The 16,780-nt window shown below is 36.7% G+C and overlaps 1 protein-coding gene across 3 annotated transcripts in view; it reads right to left on the minus strand.

Annotated features, from left to right (window-relative positions):
- ZNF326 (zinc finger protein 326) overlaps window positions 1-15,014 on the minus strand; it is a 34,571-nt gene extending 19,557 nt beyond the window's left edge. The window contains exons 1-5 of one of the 3 annotated variants that reach the window (XM_020907457.2): window positions 14,619-15,014; window positions 12,293-12,337; window positions 4,788-4,823; window positions 4,580-4,691; window positions 2,076-2,481 (exon numbers count right to left, since the gene is read on the minus strand). In XM_020907457.2, coding sequence (XP_020763116.1) covers window positions 2,076-2,481; window positions 4,580-4,691; window positions 4,788-4,823; window positions 12,293-12,337; window positions 14,619-14,634 — 615 coding nt within the window. In that variant the 5' untranslated portion in view covers window positions 14,635-15,014. Of the gene's footprint in view, window positions 1-2,075; window positions 2,482-4,579; window positions 4,692-4,733; window positions 4,824-12,292; window positions 12,338-14,618 lie in introns of those variants that run through there. The other 2 variants (XM_020907463.2, XM_020907476.2) reach the window with 2 other exon arrangements.
- Window positions 15,015-16,780: the final 1,766 nt, after the last annotated feature.

Genomic DNA, 16,780 nt, shown 5'->3' on the forward strand with positions numbered 1-16,780 from the left:
TGTCAGAATATTACCACTTGTACAACTCTCTGACAACTCCTCTTCAGAGTTCCTAATCGATGTTTTCCCATGAAAAGACCTTAAAAGAAATCTTTACTTTACTAAAACCTGGCTTAAAACTAAGATACACAAAGAAGACCATATCTGAAGTTTGAAGTTAAAAAAGATCCAGAAATGATTTAGGATTTCTCCCTGTTGAAAAAGGGATGAGAAGGCGAGATGGAACATTAGTATGAAATAGGAGAGTTAAAGCATAACCATGCATCAACTTCCAAGACACACTTCAGATAAAGAATTGCATCTGACGTTCCATTCACATTCTTACCTAGAGAAACATATTCTCACCCAGAAGCCCAAGAAGCAAAAGTTTATAGACGAAGAGTCATGCAACCAAACGACTCTTTGTGTCCTCTCTTCTCGTCGTTAACAAAACCCACTACACCAAGAAGCCACATGTTCATACAAATTTATTCTACTAACCTTACTTTTAGAAGATAAAGATTGAGGAGTAATCTGAAGAGAAGAATCCAATGGGAATTGTACAAGTGAAGATTAAAAAGGAAAGACCTATTGGTTCATCTATTTCATTAACAGGAAGAAAGAAAGAAAAGTCCACTTCGACTAGAATGGTGGAAACAAAGTACAGGAATACCTGTTTTTCTATCATGAAAACAAAATTGGTATTTGAAGTCTCTCTGAGGAAAAAATCATTTGCCTAAAGTAATATACAGCATGGAAAACATTAAGAGTTTTCCAAATTTTCAAACTGGAAAAGATTTTCAATTTCAAAATCCAAAGCCTATTATCCCAACTATTTTCAATTAATCTACAACCATAAAGCATGGTAGAACAGCAACATACTAGTTGCTTACATTTGTATACTATGCTTAGGAATACCTATCTAACCTTGAATAAATTAAGTGTTTCCAGGTGATTTAGTCACATCAGAAAAATCTTTATTAATTATCCATTAAAGGTGCAATGCATTTTACATAAGTAAAGAATAACTGTTATAAATGCAAAATTTCTACACAAGTATGACAAACCATGCTGATGTGCCAAAGATTAATGAGCAGTCAAAAACATGTGCCCTACTGCATTTTTTTATCAGAAGCACCTTCCTCTGCAAAGAGAATATTAAGAGCAACTGACTTCAAAAAAAAACAAACAATTCTTACATGGTGGCAAAAATACAATATTCTTTATAAAATCAAACTACATAATAACTCCACAATCTGTGTACACTTCCTAGGTAAAATTTCTTGTCAGTCAAGTTACCTAAGAATGTAAAGGCATAATCTTTATACTACATATCCTGAAATTAAATATTTGAAGACTAGCATATTTATTCATTTAAGCAGTAATTTACAAAATATTACTTCCTGGGAAGGAGCCATAGACATGTTTCTATAGGAAGGAAGTTATTTCTCAATAGTAAAACTAGAGACAGAGGTAAGACAGAACACCCAGCAATAGAACATACTGTAAGAGAGTGAGTTAGCAAAATTATACTGACCACAAATCATCTACAGTCTACTATACATATCAACTTCTTCACCATGTAAACATGGCTAAAGTACCCTCAGCTTATCACCAACTGTTAGACTCTCTTGTGTTTAATGTGAAATATGAAGCTTTGAAGAAATTCTATGTGCTGGAGTTTAGCAACAAAGTATATGTTTTATCATACATTGCACCTTTAACCTACTCAGAAACTCCAAAAGGGTTCATTATCTTTAAAATAATCCAAGAACTGTCCCACTAGCAAAACTGCTAGTGTTTACAAGGAAAAATGCAACTCCTTTTAACCCCTTTTAGACCAAACCTAATATCCTCACCTTTTTAATAAAGGGAGATTTAGCAAAACTATATGAACAGTCATCTCACACTGCCATGTATTTTCTGAGGTACTGGGAAAACTTTCACAGGCAACCTAAAAATTATGCTTATGACTCAGCTTTTGCTTCAAAATACACTGGGATGAACAGTGTTTATTCTAGTTGAAAACCATGGTCTTGAAAGGGTTTAAAAGAGTGACTAGTGAAAAGAATCTGAAAAGATTCTGTTGTACTTACTCCTCGGCCTCGGCCTCTGCCTGTTGATGGTCCTCCAAAAGCATCATAGTTTCTGCTTCCAAACGTACTTTCAGGATAAGCAGGCGTTCCTCTCCCCCGAGAGCCTACAGGTGCAGGCTTCATATGGGGTGAAGAAAAACTGCTGTAGGAAGAGTAATTCTCTCTTCCTCTGTCCTCCATAAACCCAGGCCTCAATTTTGAACGGGAGTAAGGTGCTTCCCAGCTAGACCCGCCCTGGTTTCTACCTCCGAAAGAGTCAAGGCTATTCCGGTAGGAGCTCTCAAATCGACCACCATAACTACCTCCGAAGCGGCTTTGTTCGGGTTCATTAAAACCATAGCCAGATCTGTACAGATCTCGCCCACCCAGAGAAGACCTGGAGTCGTAAGACTCATAAGGTCCAAACCTGGAAGAGTTGCACAGTGAGGGAAAAAACAAAAGTAAGCTTACTAATGTTAGACAATTCAAAAGACAAATTATCAGATGACATTTATCAACTAAAATTCATTTATACCATACTGGTTTGCAGTTCTACTTTTATTCACACTTGATTAGGGCTGGGCAGTTCAATATGAGACCAGATAGAAAGCTATCTGAGTCAGTGTTTAAATATGAATTGAGTTAAGTAACCTTATCTTAAATATCTGCTTTTTGGCAGCTTTCTATTTTATCAGAAAAGATTTGTCTGTCATTATTTAAGCCCAGCCCTAGTCTTGGAAAAAGTCATTTGTTAAAGTTCACAGACTACTCAAACTTTCTTTGAACCCATCTCTAATAGTAAAATACAAAATATTTACAACATTTTGGCTTTCAATAGGGACACAAATTGAAGACTACAAAGCTGTAGGCTACTTGTGACACAGAAGAGATCCTTTCGCACCCCCAATAATCTATATGACAAAACTGCTTCATTATGTCTACAGCAGTCAAAATTGGGAGAATTATCTGGTTATAAAATTTGACAACCTGCTAAACTTTGGTTAACGTTAATAATCAATTCTTAGTCACTTTTCACTTGTATACTAATAAATCTACAAATCTAGAAGAATAAGCACATTAAACAGAACATAAAAGACCACCAATATATACCCTTTGCATATGAATTTTCAAGGCAGATTAGAAAGAATACATTTTATAATGTCAATTATTTGAAAAATTGTTCCCTATTATCACATGAAATTATCACATAAAGATACTCTAAAAAAGGGAGCACACAGTCTCCTCAAGGTTTTAATAGAGTGAACAGAAGAAACAAATCATACTTCTCACCAAAGCATGGATTACAAAAGTTGCTTATCTTACAACACAGTTTTATAAAGGCCCACAATTACATGAGATAAATTGTAACATCTACATAGTTCACACACATTACATTTACAATGTAACAGGGCAGCAACTGATAAGGTGAAATATTTAAACGTGTTACATTACTTAAATTATTTATCGATCACTAAATAGAAGGCACTTTACTTCGGAATCCTAGTAACCACATAAAAATCATTCCTCTTTTCAACTACATTTTTCAAAACATCTATCACATAAGCAAAATTATTGTATCTATTTTCCTGATTTTTCTCTACTATAAACCATAATGGCACACGTTAGCAGAAAAAAGGAAAGTAAGCATCATTCAATCCATCCTTAAGGAAACCAGATCCTTCAATTTATGAAGGACAATACTTTCAAAAAGTTTCCTAACTAGTTTTACTTATATCAATATTTAGTAGGAATCTCTGCGCCTCAAAAATCTCTGTGCCTCCTTGGTCTAAAATGTGGTCAACCCTAAAGTCTATAGCAGTTCAGCTAGGTTTAAGCTTTACACAGCATCAACAATGAAACATTAAGTACAATCAAACTGTACTGCATTAAAATAAACAAAGATATTGTACTCATTCATAGCTTTAATATAAAGCTCCTAGTCTAAACCACAAGTGTTTCTGGCATAAGTAGAACCTGCCAATAAATAACCTAAACATGATTTAAAGAATATTTTTATTATTACAATATGCTCCTGTAACTCACTTTAGAACTAAAATTAAAAGAATAACTATCTTAAATGTTTCTTACAAATTGAGTGTTGCTAGACAGGTTCAGTTAACTTCATTCTAGTCCAAGACTGCTTTGCTACTCTATAAAGCATTCCACATTAGTAAATACATTTTTGAAAAATCATAAGAAAAAGCTTCATAAATAATATTTCCAATAATATTTTTATATCATTTGTTTAGGGCATTTTGACTGACAAGGAGTTAAAAAAAAATCACTGCTAAAGACAGAAAATCTTACTCTAGTATAATGAAATAATGGTTTTCCTGAGGTTTTCCTAAAGTAATGTCTGCCAATAATGTTGAGATAGTTTTTATAACCATTAACACCTTCAAACATTTAAGGTGATTATTCAGTTCTAAATATAGTTTAAGTATCATAACATGCCTAGAGAATACTTAAATTATCTAGAATCTTATAGTCATCTACTTATTTGGCCAAGTGATGAAGCAATTTACCTGCTACCCCCACCACCACCACTGTGATTGTCCATGCCATATGACTGGTTTAGGTAGGAGTCCATGGATCTTTGACCCCCATAGGATCCATGGCCATAGTCACGATCCATCCCTATAAAGAGTTTAAAAAGAAAAAAAATTAAATGATGCTCACCTTTACTGGCACTCAAAAGAAGAATTTTTAGATAAATATCCTTGAATGTCAGACCTCCGTAAGATCCAGGGCCATAATCACGATCCATTCCTAAAAGATAGTCAATAACAAAAGGTCAGTAAAATACCATCTCTTCAGGAATCTCTGTATAAAACACAAGATATTCATATCAATCACCTGAAATGATAATTCATTGCTAACATTTTAGCCAAATTCACACTAGACACTGAAGGAAAACCCACACAGATTATAATCTACTGAAAAACCACATCTGCTAACGAAACCTAATTAAAAAAAATATATATCATAACTACAAAGTTCTACATTAAAATTATCTTCAATTTAGCCAATATTTACACAAGGGTGCTACCATAGGGTCCTATGTCATATAATCTATTGAAAAATCAGATTTGCCGATAAGACCTGATTTAAAAAAAAAACTATCAACTAAAAAGTTCTATATTAAAATTATCTTCAATTTAGCCAATATTTACGTGACTAGGATACTACCATAGGTTCCTATGTCAGGTGCTACAATGGTACATAATAATTCTTCTTCTTAAGAAAATAAGGTATTTAATAATGTCAAAAGGAAAAAAATTTTCATAGTATTGTTTTCTGCATCTAACTCCTCTCAAAACATCTAAAAATTTAGAGGCAGCCTCATTTTAAATCTGCCCAATTGAAATTAGTTCATACAGTAATTGAAATAGATATTTTTAAAAAGTTAAATCAGAGTGGGGCCATTATGTGGTACTCTGTATATAAATAATCACTCAACATATAAATTTAAATATTAAAAATATTTAAATTCTCAAAAACTTTGAATAAAGGTAATGAATGTGAATTCTAGCAATGTAAACACTAAAAAAATTATAATCAAAGCACTAAGTGTATTTTATTACAATTCCTATAATTTCACCTACATCTCCACCTCTGACATGAAAAACAAATACAACAAAAAAGGTAATAAAATGAATTTACTATGATTATAAAATTGAAAAAATTTTAAAACTGTTTACAATGTGTTTCCTATAAAGTCCTTTAAAAGTCTTCATTTATCACCCTCTCTAAGTTTTATGTACTAAGAGTATACACAAAGCAAGTACATGTATTTTTTAAAAAACACTAAATTTTAATTATAATTACATAAATATTTCTAGTCCTAACAACAAAATCTTGCAATTTTAAACCTGAAAGCAACCTAAATGATCAAATTTAACCTTTTCATTTGATAGACTTTGGAACCAAAAAGATGAAATGATTTTCCCAAAGTCTTATAAATATCCACCCCTTTAGCTTCGCATTATTGCTTCTACAAGAAACGCTCTCTCTACTGCCCAAATAGTAGCTTATTGAAATTCTTTAATTTTTTAAAGGCCATTTCAAATACTAACCCTTTTAAGAACACCTTACTGATGTTGCCTCAATTGATTATCATCTCTTTCTTTTGAGTACCTACAAAAGTCTGTCATTTTTACATGGTGTTTATGATACTCTACTTTACACAGTATTCTGCTATCTGTGGCCTCATTTTTTTAATCTTTTTTTTTTTTTTTGACTGCACCACTCGGCATGCGGGATCTTAGCTCCACAACCAGGGATCAAATCCATGCTCCCTAGGTAGGTGTGTGTAGTCTTAAACCACTGGGCCTCCAGGAAAGTCCTGTGACCTCACTTTAAATGTACGCTAGTCTTGTGGTCAGGGTCTCTTTTTTACTAATTTTTTATGTACCCCAAGCTTGCAGGTTTCAATAGCCTGTTGACCATTAAAAGTTGCCAGGCCCCTTTCAGGGGATCCACAAGGTCAAACTATTTTTATAAACATTATTGATACTGAAACATTATTTGCCTTTTACACAGTGATGAAAATTTTTTTGCATTGAAGATGCAAAACCATTGGTGGGTAAAACGGTTTGTGCTACAGCACAAATCAAGGCAGTGACACCAGACCACACTAGTATTGATAGCTGTATTGCACACTTGCAATAAAAGAATAAAATATAAAAGATAATAAAAATAATAAAATAATCTTCACTTAAAGAATGTCCTTGATGAAGAAGTAAAAATTAGCAATTTTATTAAATCACGACCTTTGTGTATAGTTTATGATATTCTCGATAGTAAAATGGAACGTATACATAAAGCAATTTTGCTGCATATCACTGCATAAAGTTTCATTAAGTGCCATAGTTCTCTTTAGGAAAAGCCACTGACTTAGCCATTTTTTACAAGGAATACTGTTTTTACTAAAAGGAAAGACTGACATTCAAAAACTATGGCTTTCAGGCTTGAGCATCCGGCAGACACTCTTTCAAAAATGAATGAAGTGAAACTGTCACTTCAAGGAAAACAAGTGATAGTATTTGTTGCCAAAGACAAAATTCAAACACTCATGTGGAAATTAGAATTTAAAACTTGAGCTTGACAGTTTCCCAATACTTAAAGGCTTTTCTGATGAAATTGATACTGGTATTACTAAATATAACTTTTTAATTTCTACAATAAAATCTGCCAATATTTGAAAAATCTGAATAACTCTATAAACCAGTATTTTTCAAATAACTAATACCTGATATTACAGGATTACACATCATAAAAAGATCCATTCAAAGTACAATGCATACCAATAATTTTAATGACAAAAAGTTTACCAATATACAAAAAGTACTAATGAGATATACCAAATGTTTTTTGTCTATACTAAGACTTCAAATCAAGTTCATATTAAGACAGCACACCTCAATTCAGATTATCCACATTGAAATTACTCAACAGTCATACATGGTTAGTGTCTACTAGTGTCTCCCACATCAGATAACACAGTTCCAGACTAATAAAAGTCATTTGTCTTTAGAGTTGATAAGTATACAATATAAGTTGCTCATATCTCTCAAACAGAGGACAATTTTGACATTAAGATGAAGACTTCAAAATAAAAAGCTTTCCTCTAAAAAGTATTAAAAAGTAATTTTAGAGTTAGGTTCAGTTAGGTACATAAAACAACTTAAACTGCTATTTCTGCTAGTTTCTATTTTCAATCAGCAGAGGCTGCCTTTGGATACTAAATCTTTCAGGTTTTGATTCTATATATTTTTACTTCACTACAAAGTCATAAATTACTAACATTTATTGAACACTCACCTTTTCCCAGGCACTAGAGAGTACACAAAGATTAATAGAGCTATCTTTACACAGCAATGTCTTTTGGTTTATTGTTCATAGTACTGTCACTATTCAGTTAGTTAAAAAGGAAAAGAGTAAAAGTCTTTATATATACTACATATAATCAGTGTTGATTATAGGGATAGAGTCTATAAGATGACCATGACCATTTACATATAAACTATATTCTTCCAGGTTACTGAATGAATTTAAAACTCACTAAAAATAAAATTATTAAGACTATAACACATCTTTACTGTTAACAGTAAATGAGAACATGGATATACTGTACAACACAAGAAATATTGCCAGTATTTTATAATAACTATATTATATATAACCTTTAAAAATTGTGAATCACTGTTATATATCTGACATATTTAGCATTCCATATTTATTATCCCTGAATAAAGTATATATTAAATAAGAAAGCTATTCACTCAAAATTAATCTGACATATTTTAAATCAAATCTACTCGACTGATTTGGTTACACCCTTCTGGCTCAGCTGGTAAAGAATAGCAATGCAATAGACCTGGAATCAATCCCTGGCTTGGGAAGATCCCCTAGAGAAGGGAAAGACTACCCACTCCAGTATTCTGGCCTGGAGAATTCCATGGACTACAGTCCATGGGGTTGCAAAGAGTCAGACGCGACTGAGCGACTTTCACTTTCCATAAATGATAAGCTCAACAAATGCTAAGTTCACTTATAATTAACTCACAAGAGGTGTGGAGTAGTACAAAAAAACAACTGACATGATCAAAATAACAAGTTGTGTAACACTAAGTCGTGAATGAGACCACTTTTTATCATCTCCACACTACTACCATCACGGTACAGGCCACTAGCATATCTCACCTACATTACTGCAACAGCCCCCCAGCTGATTTTCCTGTTTTCATTTCTGCAACCTTTCTGTTCATTCTCAAGAAAATAGCTAGAAGAATTCTGTTAAGGTGTAAGTTAAATTATGTTCAATGCCCATTACCTTCCAATGGCTTCCCAACTTACTCCAAGTAAACAAACCTTTAGATAATCTATAAAACCCTAATCACTGGTTCTTAACCATGGGCAATTTTGAACCCCAGAGGGGGTCAAACAATGAAAACATTGTTGGTTGTCACCAAAATGAGTAATGGGTGCTGCTTGTACCAAATGATAAGAGACCAAGAATGCTCCTAAAACATTCTACAATGCATAGGACATTCTCCCACAACAAAGAATTATCTAGTCCAAAATGTCAATAGAGACAAAGTTAAGAAATCCTTCCCATTACCTCGTAACTTGATTTATTTCCACTTAATTTCATCATCTGTGATCTCCCCTTATTCACTCCACTCTAGCTATACTAGGTCCCTTGCCATTCCTAGAGTACAACAGGTATACACCCATTTTTGCTCCTACTGTTCCCTCTGCCTGGAATGCTCTTCCTCTGTATCTGTGTTGCTCACACCCTCAGTTCTTTCAGGTCTTCACTTTCTACTACTTCATGTGTGTTAAGCAAATTGTCTTTGACTTTCACTGCCTTCTGGCTACATAATCCTCCCTATTCTAACCTTATTTTAAGATCACTCAGCAAAAATCACCTGCTGCAGTCAAGCCCATCTTCTTAAGTCACTCTGAAGCACAATGCACTCAGCCCGACCTATGTTCCTGTTTTCCCTCTACCAGAAATGCTTTCCCTTTGTCTATTTATATAAGAAGGAAATATGGAAACAATGGCATGGCTTGCACCTTCATCTCCCTCAACTCTATGCTCAAATTACCCTGTCAGTGATTCTTTCCCTTGCTAATCTCTTTTAAAATTATAATACACATACACACACACAAGCACACACATACACAGCTGTCCTGTGTTATTATTCTCCCAAGCAATTGTTGCAATGCAATAAATATTCTTCCTGTTTACCATTTCACCCCACTAGACGGTACACTACAAAGGCAGGAATATTTGTCCGTTTCGTTCACTGCTGTATTGCCAGCTCCAATAACACTATCTAATACAAAACACTCAGTAAATATCTGTTGAATGAAGTCAAATTACATCCCTGAAATTAAGTTCCTCATTTATAAAATGTAGATAACTCAGGTCTCAAAGTGTTGTCAAGCAGTGTTCTTTAACCAGAGGTGCATTCTAAAATGATTCAAAGTATCGATAGTTGTTAAAGCTGACACAGTTGGGACCATTTACCCTAAAAATCAAGATTCAAGAAGACTACAGTATGACCTAAATAGATACATTTTGAAAAAGCTCCACAGGGGAGTCTAACAATCACCCTTAAATGAAAACCACTACTAAAATTAAGAGAAAAAAAAAAGTCTAACATTTAACTGTTAGAAAAAAATCTAATTTGAAAAGATATATGCACCCCGGTTTTCACAGCAGCACTATTTACAATAGCCAAGATATGCAATAATCTACGTGTCCATCAATAGATGGATAAAGATGATGCAATGTGATATATATGTATGTATATACATGGAATACTACTTTTGCCATGAAAAAGAATGGAATCGTGCCATTTGCAACAACATGGATGGGCCTTGAAGGCATATGCTAAGTGAAATAAGTGAAGTAAGAATAATAAAAACTGTATGATTTCATTTATATGTAGAATTTTAAAAAAAATCAAAACAAAGCAAAGCAAACAAGTCCAAGCTTGTAGACATAATGAACAGATTGGTGATCGCCAGAGAAGGGGGTAGGAGTGGTTGAAATGGGTGAAGGGAGTTGAAAGGTAACAACTTCCAGTTATAAATAAGTCATGGGGATGTAATATACAACATAGTGACAATAGTTAATAATAGTGTATTGCATATTTGAAAGTTGCTAAGAAAAGTAAATCTTGAAAGTTCTCATTGCAGGAAAACTATATGTGGTGATCAAGGGTTTCCAGACTTACTACTGTGATCATTTCACAGCATGTACAAACATGGGATCACTATGCTGTACACCTAAAACTAGTATGCTCGATGTCCACTACACCTCAATTAAAGCACTTGTTTTCGAAAGAAGGTCATAATGTCAGTGACAGAAATATTTTAAGCTTTTTTCTTTTTCCACAATCCTGTATGTTAAGAAAATAAACTTCTGACCCTCTATGATTCTGTATTTCAAAGTCCTATACTGAGGCATAAATTCAACTCTCTGGTACATCCTACTGGAAATCATGGCCTTCTATCATTCCAAATCTCTTTGGTAAAAGTACTAGTCCTGCTCACTCCAGTTTCCAATCCTGGATTCATTTTTATGCATCCTTCTCAATTTTCTACTCACTACTAGGCAGCCTGGAAAGTTCTGCTAACTTTCTCAAGAAATGGCTCAATATTTTTAAAATTACTATCAACACCTCCCAAGGTGTAAAATTCTTACACCTGAATTTATGAAACTTGATAATTCTCCAGTTTTCAATATAACCTACAGCGGATGAAAATTAAACTTCTTTTGGTAACTTTATTATATCACTCTCCTGCTCAAAAATGTTTTTCAGCACTCAATATATATTGACTATTCCAATATGTTTAACTTTTTTAGCTGACATCATATTCAAAGTTTCTCTAAATTCCTAGAGATGATAAGTAGCAATTAACTGCATGGTAATTATTCTCATGAAATGACACAGTCTTCTTTATTTAGTAGTACATTTGCTTCAGTTTTATTTTGTGAATATATTACATTCTGTACAACAGTTGAAAGTTGCATTTCTCTGGCAATCAGGGAATTTAATTCCACTCTCTGGGGCCCTTCATATAATGCTTTTATAACCTCTTCAACTGTTCCATGCTCTTCTTTATGTTCTTATCCTATCTGGCAAAGCCTTAACTCTAATCTAAACTATCAAAACTCCACCCCAATTGTATTCTACATATGTCATGATTTTATCTAGCTCTTTAGTCAGTCTGATGTCAATGCTTATATTGATAAGGCTTTTTTATACGCTCTAGACAGTTCTTAATATACTAACATATTTGGACACATTAAAGCAAATGACCTCAAAAACAAGGTCAAAATGAATTATGAAAGAAGCAATATAAAACCAAGCCAATAATCCACTTAATATACATTTACTCAATACCAAAGCCTCTAATTCAACAAAAATAACTCAGCTAGTTTCTTATAAGTCATCACTCAATACAGTCAGGGTCTTTGGAATAAAGAACTCAGAATTCAAATAGTCAAACTAATCTGAATAGCCCTAAGGTTTTCTGATTCCAAATTTCCTAACTCAAATACTATAAGTAGTAATGACAACATTAACACATCAAAAGACTAAACAGTGACTGAAACAAGGCAGAATTTCCTTTTTACATTGATACTTCAGATGGGTGACCAAAAAAATGGAGATGCATTCCCTTAATGTATTTTAGATCAAATGAAAGAGGATACTCACCATTAAAGCTCTGATAAGTATTTCTGCAAGCAGAGTGTGTATAATCTATGAAGACACATTTAACAGAAAGGAATTAGTACAATATTAGCAAAAATCTTGAATTATATACCCACTTAAAAACAAACACAATTTTTAAACTGCCATTAACTCAACTATCTACAAAAACAGGGTGTTAATAATTATATATACTTCATATGGGAAAATGTATATCCCTTTCTTTTCACTATCTCCCCAAATGGCAGGTTTATCATCCAAATCATGGTAATGTAAAAATTAGTTAATAAAACCTGATATATAATTGCAGCCCAAAAAGGAGATCCAGTACTGATTTATACAGCATAACAAAAGGGAAGGCAGATAAATTATATATCAAACAGTGCAAAAAACAGGGACATGTGAGAATCAATTCAATATATTTTCTTCCCAAGTTACTATTTCTCTTAGCACTTAGTTTGCTCTTAAATAAGATTTCAAGATCTTATTTGAGAAATGCGCATGCATATATGTGTATACCTGTGTGTGCTATTTCTATCCAGGATGTGGCATCATCACCAAAGATCATATTGATAATTTCTTTGTCAAAACTAATTTGGCAATTGTTAAATCCTTTAGTTAATTCTACTAACAAATAGGAATTTAATAGAGCAGTCCTTTGGATAAAACAGACTCCAACTACACTACAGAGGATTAGAGTCCCACATATTGTCAGGCAAATTCCATCCCTCAAATAAAGCAGTAGGGGTAAGGAAGGAGCAGGAGAGAGGGAACATTTTATCACTGACATTGTTTAGAATTTTATGATTCACATTGTTTAGAACTGTGGGCAGATGGTGATAATAAAAAGTAACCATGCTAAGACAATGGGTTCCTTCATAGGGGGAGGGGACCATTCCCGTCACTCCCTTCTCCCACACTGGTAGTTTCTGCTGCACCTTGGGTGTTAGTACTGTCACCAAAGTTTGGTGTGAAAACACAGCAACATATTTTTAAAATTTATTCTAGAAAAAAAAATAATAATAAAAAAATTTCATTCTCAACTCTGGCATTTCAAATACCCAGTTTAAAGGTATCGATATCAAAATGAGTCAAAGTTCAACTAAAACAAACACTGGAGTGTGCTCCTGCTAATATCTGAACTTCCTATTTCAAAGTAACTTAAAAGTATCCACAAAAGGTTATTCCAGTCCCCTTTCATATACTTAAGACTTGGCAGCTTCAATTCTTCGTGGCATGAAATCAAATCAAAGGTCAAAGACTCAGCATATTCAAAGTTAATGTTTTTGATTGGGTTAGAGGCTTACGACTAATTAGTGAAACCATTTTATTCAGAAATGCCCAATAACTCAGGACTAAATTCAGTTTATTCACATCCCTTTTCATGTTTCCCTAATGCTGTCATTACGTACTCATCTTACCGTGACACCAATCACTATAAAAGTTGGGCAAGATTTGAATATGAAGACCGAATTAATTTTATTTCGTGAGCGTATGAAACGGTTTAAAGAACTTGCGTGAGAGACGACCGAAAGGTACTGCTCATTTAATTAAACAGCAGTCCACCCCCAGGCGGCTGTGTACAGGTCTGAATTTGAAGGTCATGTGATGCTGTGCCATAATTTTGCCTAACTTAATACACTGTCCAGAGAAAACACTTTGGTTCACAGAAGCATTTTAAATTTAGGGATTAACGCCCGGGCACTGTCTGTTGGCGGATAAACATCCCACTTTGCTAACCAGAAATACCTTACGTTCCATTCTGGATAGAGATCTACTATACTTAATCACTTACAGACGCCCTTTAAACTCATCTTAAAAACTAAGACAACCAAGGAACATGATCATGAACAAGCCTCAGAAAATTCTATCTGGCGAGTAGTAACCTGGAGTTCGGGATTTACTAAAAGGACGATCTGGGTCGCTGCCCACCGGGCGAGCGCGAGCCGCGGCGGGGTTGGCCCGCTCGCCCTCTCGCCCTCTCGCCCAGAACGGGAAGTTGAAGGCTTCCTGGCAATTTGCTCGCAACGGGGCGGGGGCCGATCTAGGGACTCGGGAGGCCGCGGCGCTCTGGGAGCTTCCTTCCCCGCGCCGAGGCCGGAGCGGAATTCAGGGTCGCGGGCCGCAGAGGGCGCCGGGCGGGGCGATCCGGGCGCGCGGGTCCCCACCGAGGCCGACTCCAGGCACCGGGCCCGAGGCGGGCAGGCGGGCGGGCGGCCTCTAGGCCCGCAGAACAAAGCCCACACGGCCATCTTGAGACGGTAAACAGACCCCGGGGGCAGGCCACCCCGCCTGCCGCCCGTCGCGGTGACCAGCCAGAGGCCGCGCTTACCGTCCTCGAAGTCCATGGCGGAGGCTCGGGGCCGACGGCCTCGGCGGCGCTTGGCTAATCTGTGGTCGGAGAAGAGCACCCGTGACCCGCGGTTCCACACTACGAGTCAGCGCGACCAAGAGCGGCGCTACCGGCCCGGGAGCCGCAGGCCACAGCGAGGCTGGGGGGCGGGCCCAGCCGGCACTGCCAGCCGCCGCAGCGCGGCCCGCGAATGGCTGGCGCGGGCTGGTGGGCGGGCCCTCGAATGGGGGCGGGAAGCAGGTCCGCTGTCACGCTCCCAGGTGCTGACCCTCTCGGAGTCGCCGAGGGGTAAGGAAGGTTAGAAAGGACCCCAAAGACTGGCCGGGCTCAAGGGAAAGAAAGCTGGGTTTTCTGGGAGGTCGGGCTGAAGCCCGCCATGTTTGATTCTGGCAAGAGCGAAAGGATCTGCTTGGAATACCTTCCTCCTGCCCGAACTAATATACCACGTGCCGACCTTTTCCCTTTTTATTGGCTGATAATGACTGATCGGAAAATGTTTTTAAAAAAAAAAAGAAAAAAAACCTTCTGGAGTTTCTGCCGTGGAGATTCAGAAGGCCAGGATATTTTTAGACCCCTGTGAGCAGAGAACAGATTGCTAAATAGGAAACAGTTACGTGTGTGATCCAAGACAGACCACGGTCGAGTTCTGAATTTCAAGGTGCAAAATGAAAGTGTTGTAAAAGTTAACAGAGGGAAGATTTTTGGAAGGAGTGATTCAGAACTTGAAGAACAACCACGGGCAAACACACATATTGATACATTATATATTAACATATTAACATTGTATTTGGAGAAGGAAATGGCAACCCACTCCAGTATTCTTGCCTGGAAAATTCCGTGGACAGAGGAGCCTGGCAGGCTACAGTCCATGGGGTCACAAAGACACGACTGAGGGAGTATCACTGAGCATTGTATTATTCTCACTTTGGAAATAGTGTTGAGGACAGTGGTCAGTCACTCGCCCATAAGACAATGTGGGAAAAGATAACTATTTGGTCATTCTAATCCTGGAGCAGCTTGACTCCAGATTAGATAGTATTTTTTCATAGAGCAAATTGTGTCAATGATGAGTTGATCGCAGGTTAGGAAAGCATGTATCAAGCTGTTTGCCCTTTTCTGAGGTCCAATGAGTTTCCAGAACCAAGTTGCAAGAAAACAGTCTCTGGAACTACGACTAAAGGAAAAACTCACAGGTATACTAAGCTGTATGACTGTAGCCCCAGTGGCACAGAAGTAAGTAATCCACCTGCCAATGCAGGAATCACAAGCAATGCGGGTTTGATCCCAGGAAGATCCCCTGGAGTAGGAAATGGCAACGCACTCCAGTATTCTTGTCTGGAAAGTTCCATGGACAGAGGAGCCTGGCGGGCTACAGTTCACGGGGCTATAGTTCGTGGACACGACTGAGCACAGCCCCAAATCTGGGTAGGGCACTGTTCCTTCTTCATCGCTTTCCTTCTCCACCCTCATTGATTCACCCAGTTCTCCCCCCTTATAGTGTTTTCTTCTTTTTTTTTCCCTCCTATGCACGTTTTCTATTCGCCAGAGCAGAACATGTGGAAAACTGAACTCATAATTTCCTTCCTCAAACCTGTTCATCTACTTTTATTCTTTCAGCTGTGAATAACGCTGTGTGAGTGGCGTCATGAGCAACCACCCACTACTAATGCACTCAAGACTCAGCCCTCTCCCATTCTCTCATCGTCAATCCATACCGAAGTCTTTCATCTGCTTATTACCTCCTAAAATGTCTTACTAATAGTTTGCCCGTGATCTCCAATTCACTGCACTACCTGAGTTAGACTCTCATTATCTTTCTCCTAAACTGTTTCCGTGGCTTCCTAAGTAATTTCTCTGTCTTTCCACCTTGACCTTCTCAGGCTCCTCAGGGCCTCAGTGATATGAAAGCAAATCTGAACACATCATGCATCTCTATCACGGATTAGGTGAAGGCAAAGCTTCTAACATAAAGCACATCCAGCAGGGTCTGGCCTCTGCCTACCCTGCCACCTTCCTGCATTTCTCCATCCTCCTCTCTCCCCTACTCTTTCCCTATTGATTGGCAATTTTAAGCTACGTACAGTTCCCAAAACTCCCCAATACTTTTTCACAACTCTGAACTTTTGCTTAAGGCTTTCCCT

This window comes from Odocoileus virginianus, chromosome 5 (assembly GCF_023699985.2).
Source record: "Odocoileus virginianus isolate 20LAN1187 ecotype Illinois chromosome 5, Ovbor_1.2, whole genome shotgun sequence".
NCBI lineage: Eukaryota > Metazoa > Chordata > Mammalia > Artiodactyla > Cervidae > Odocoileus > Odocoileus virginianus.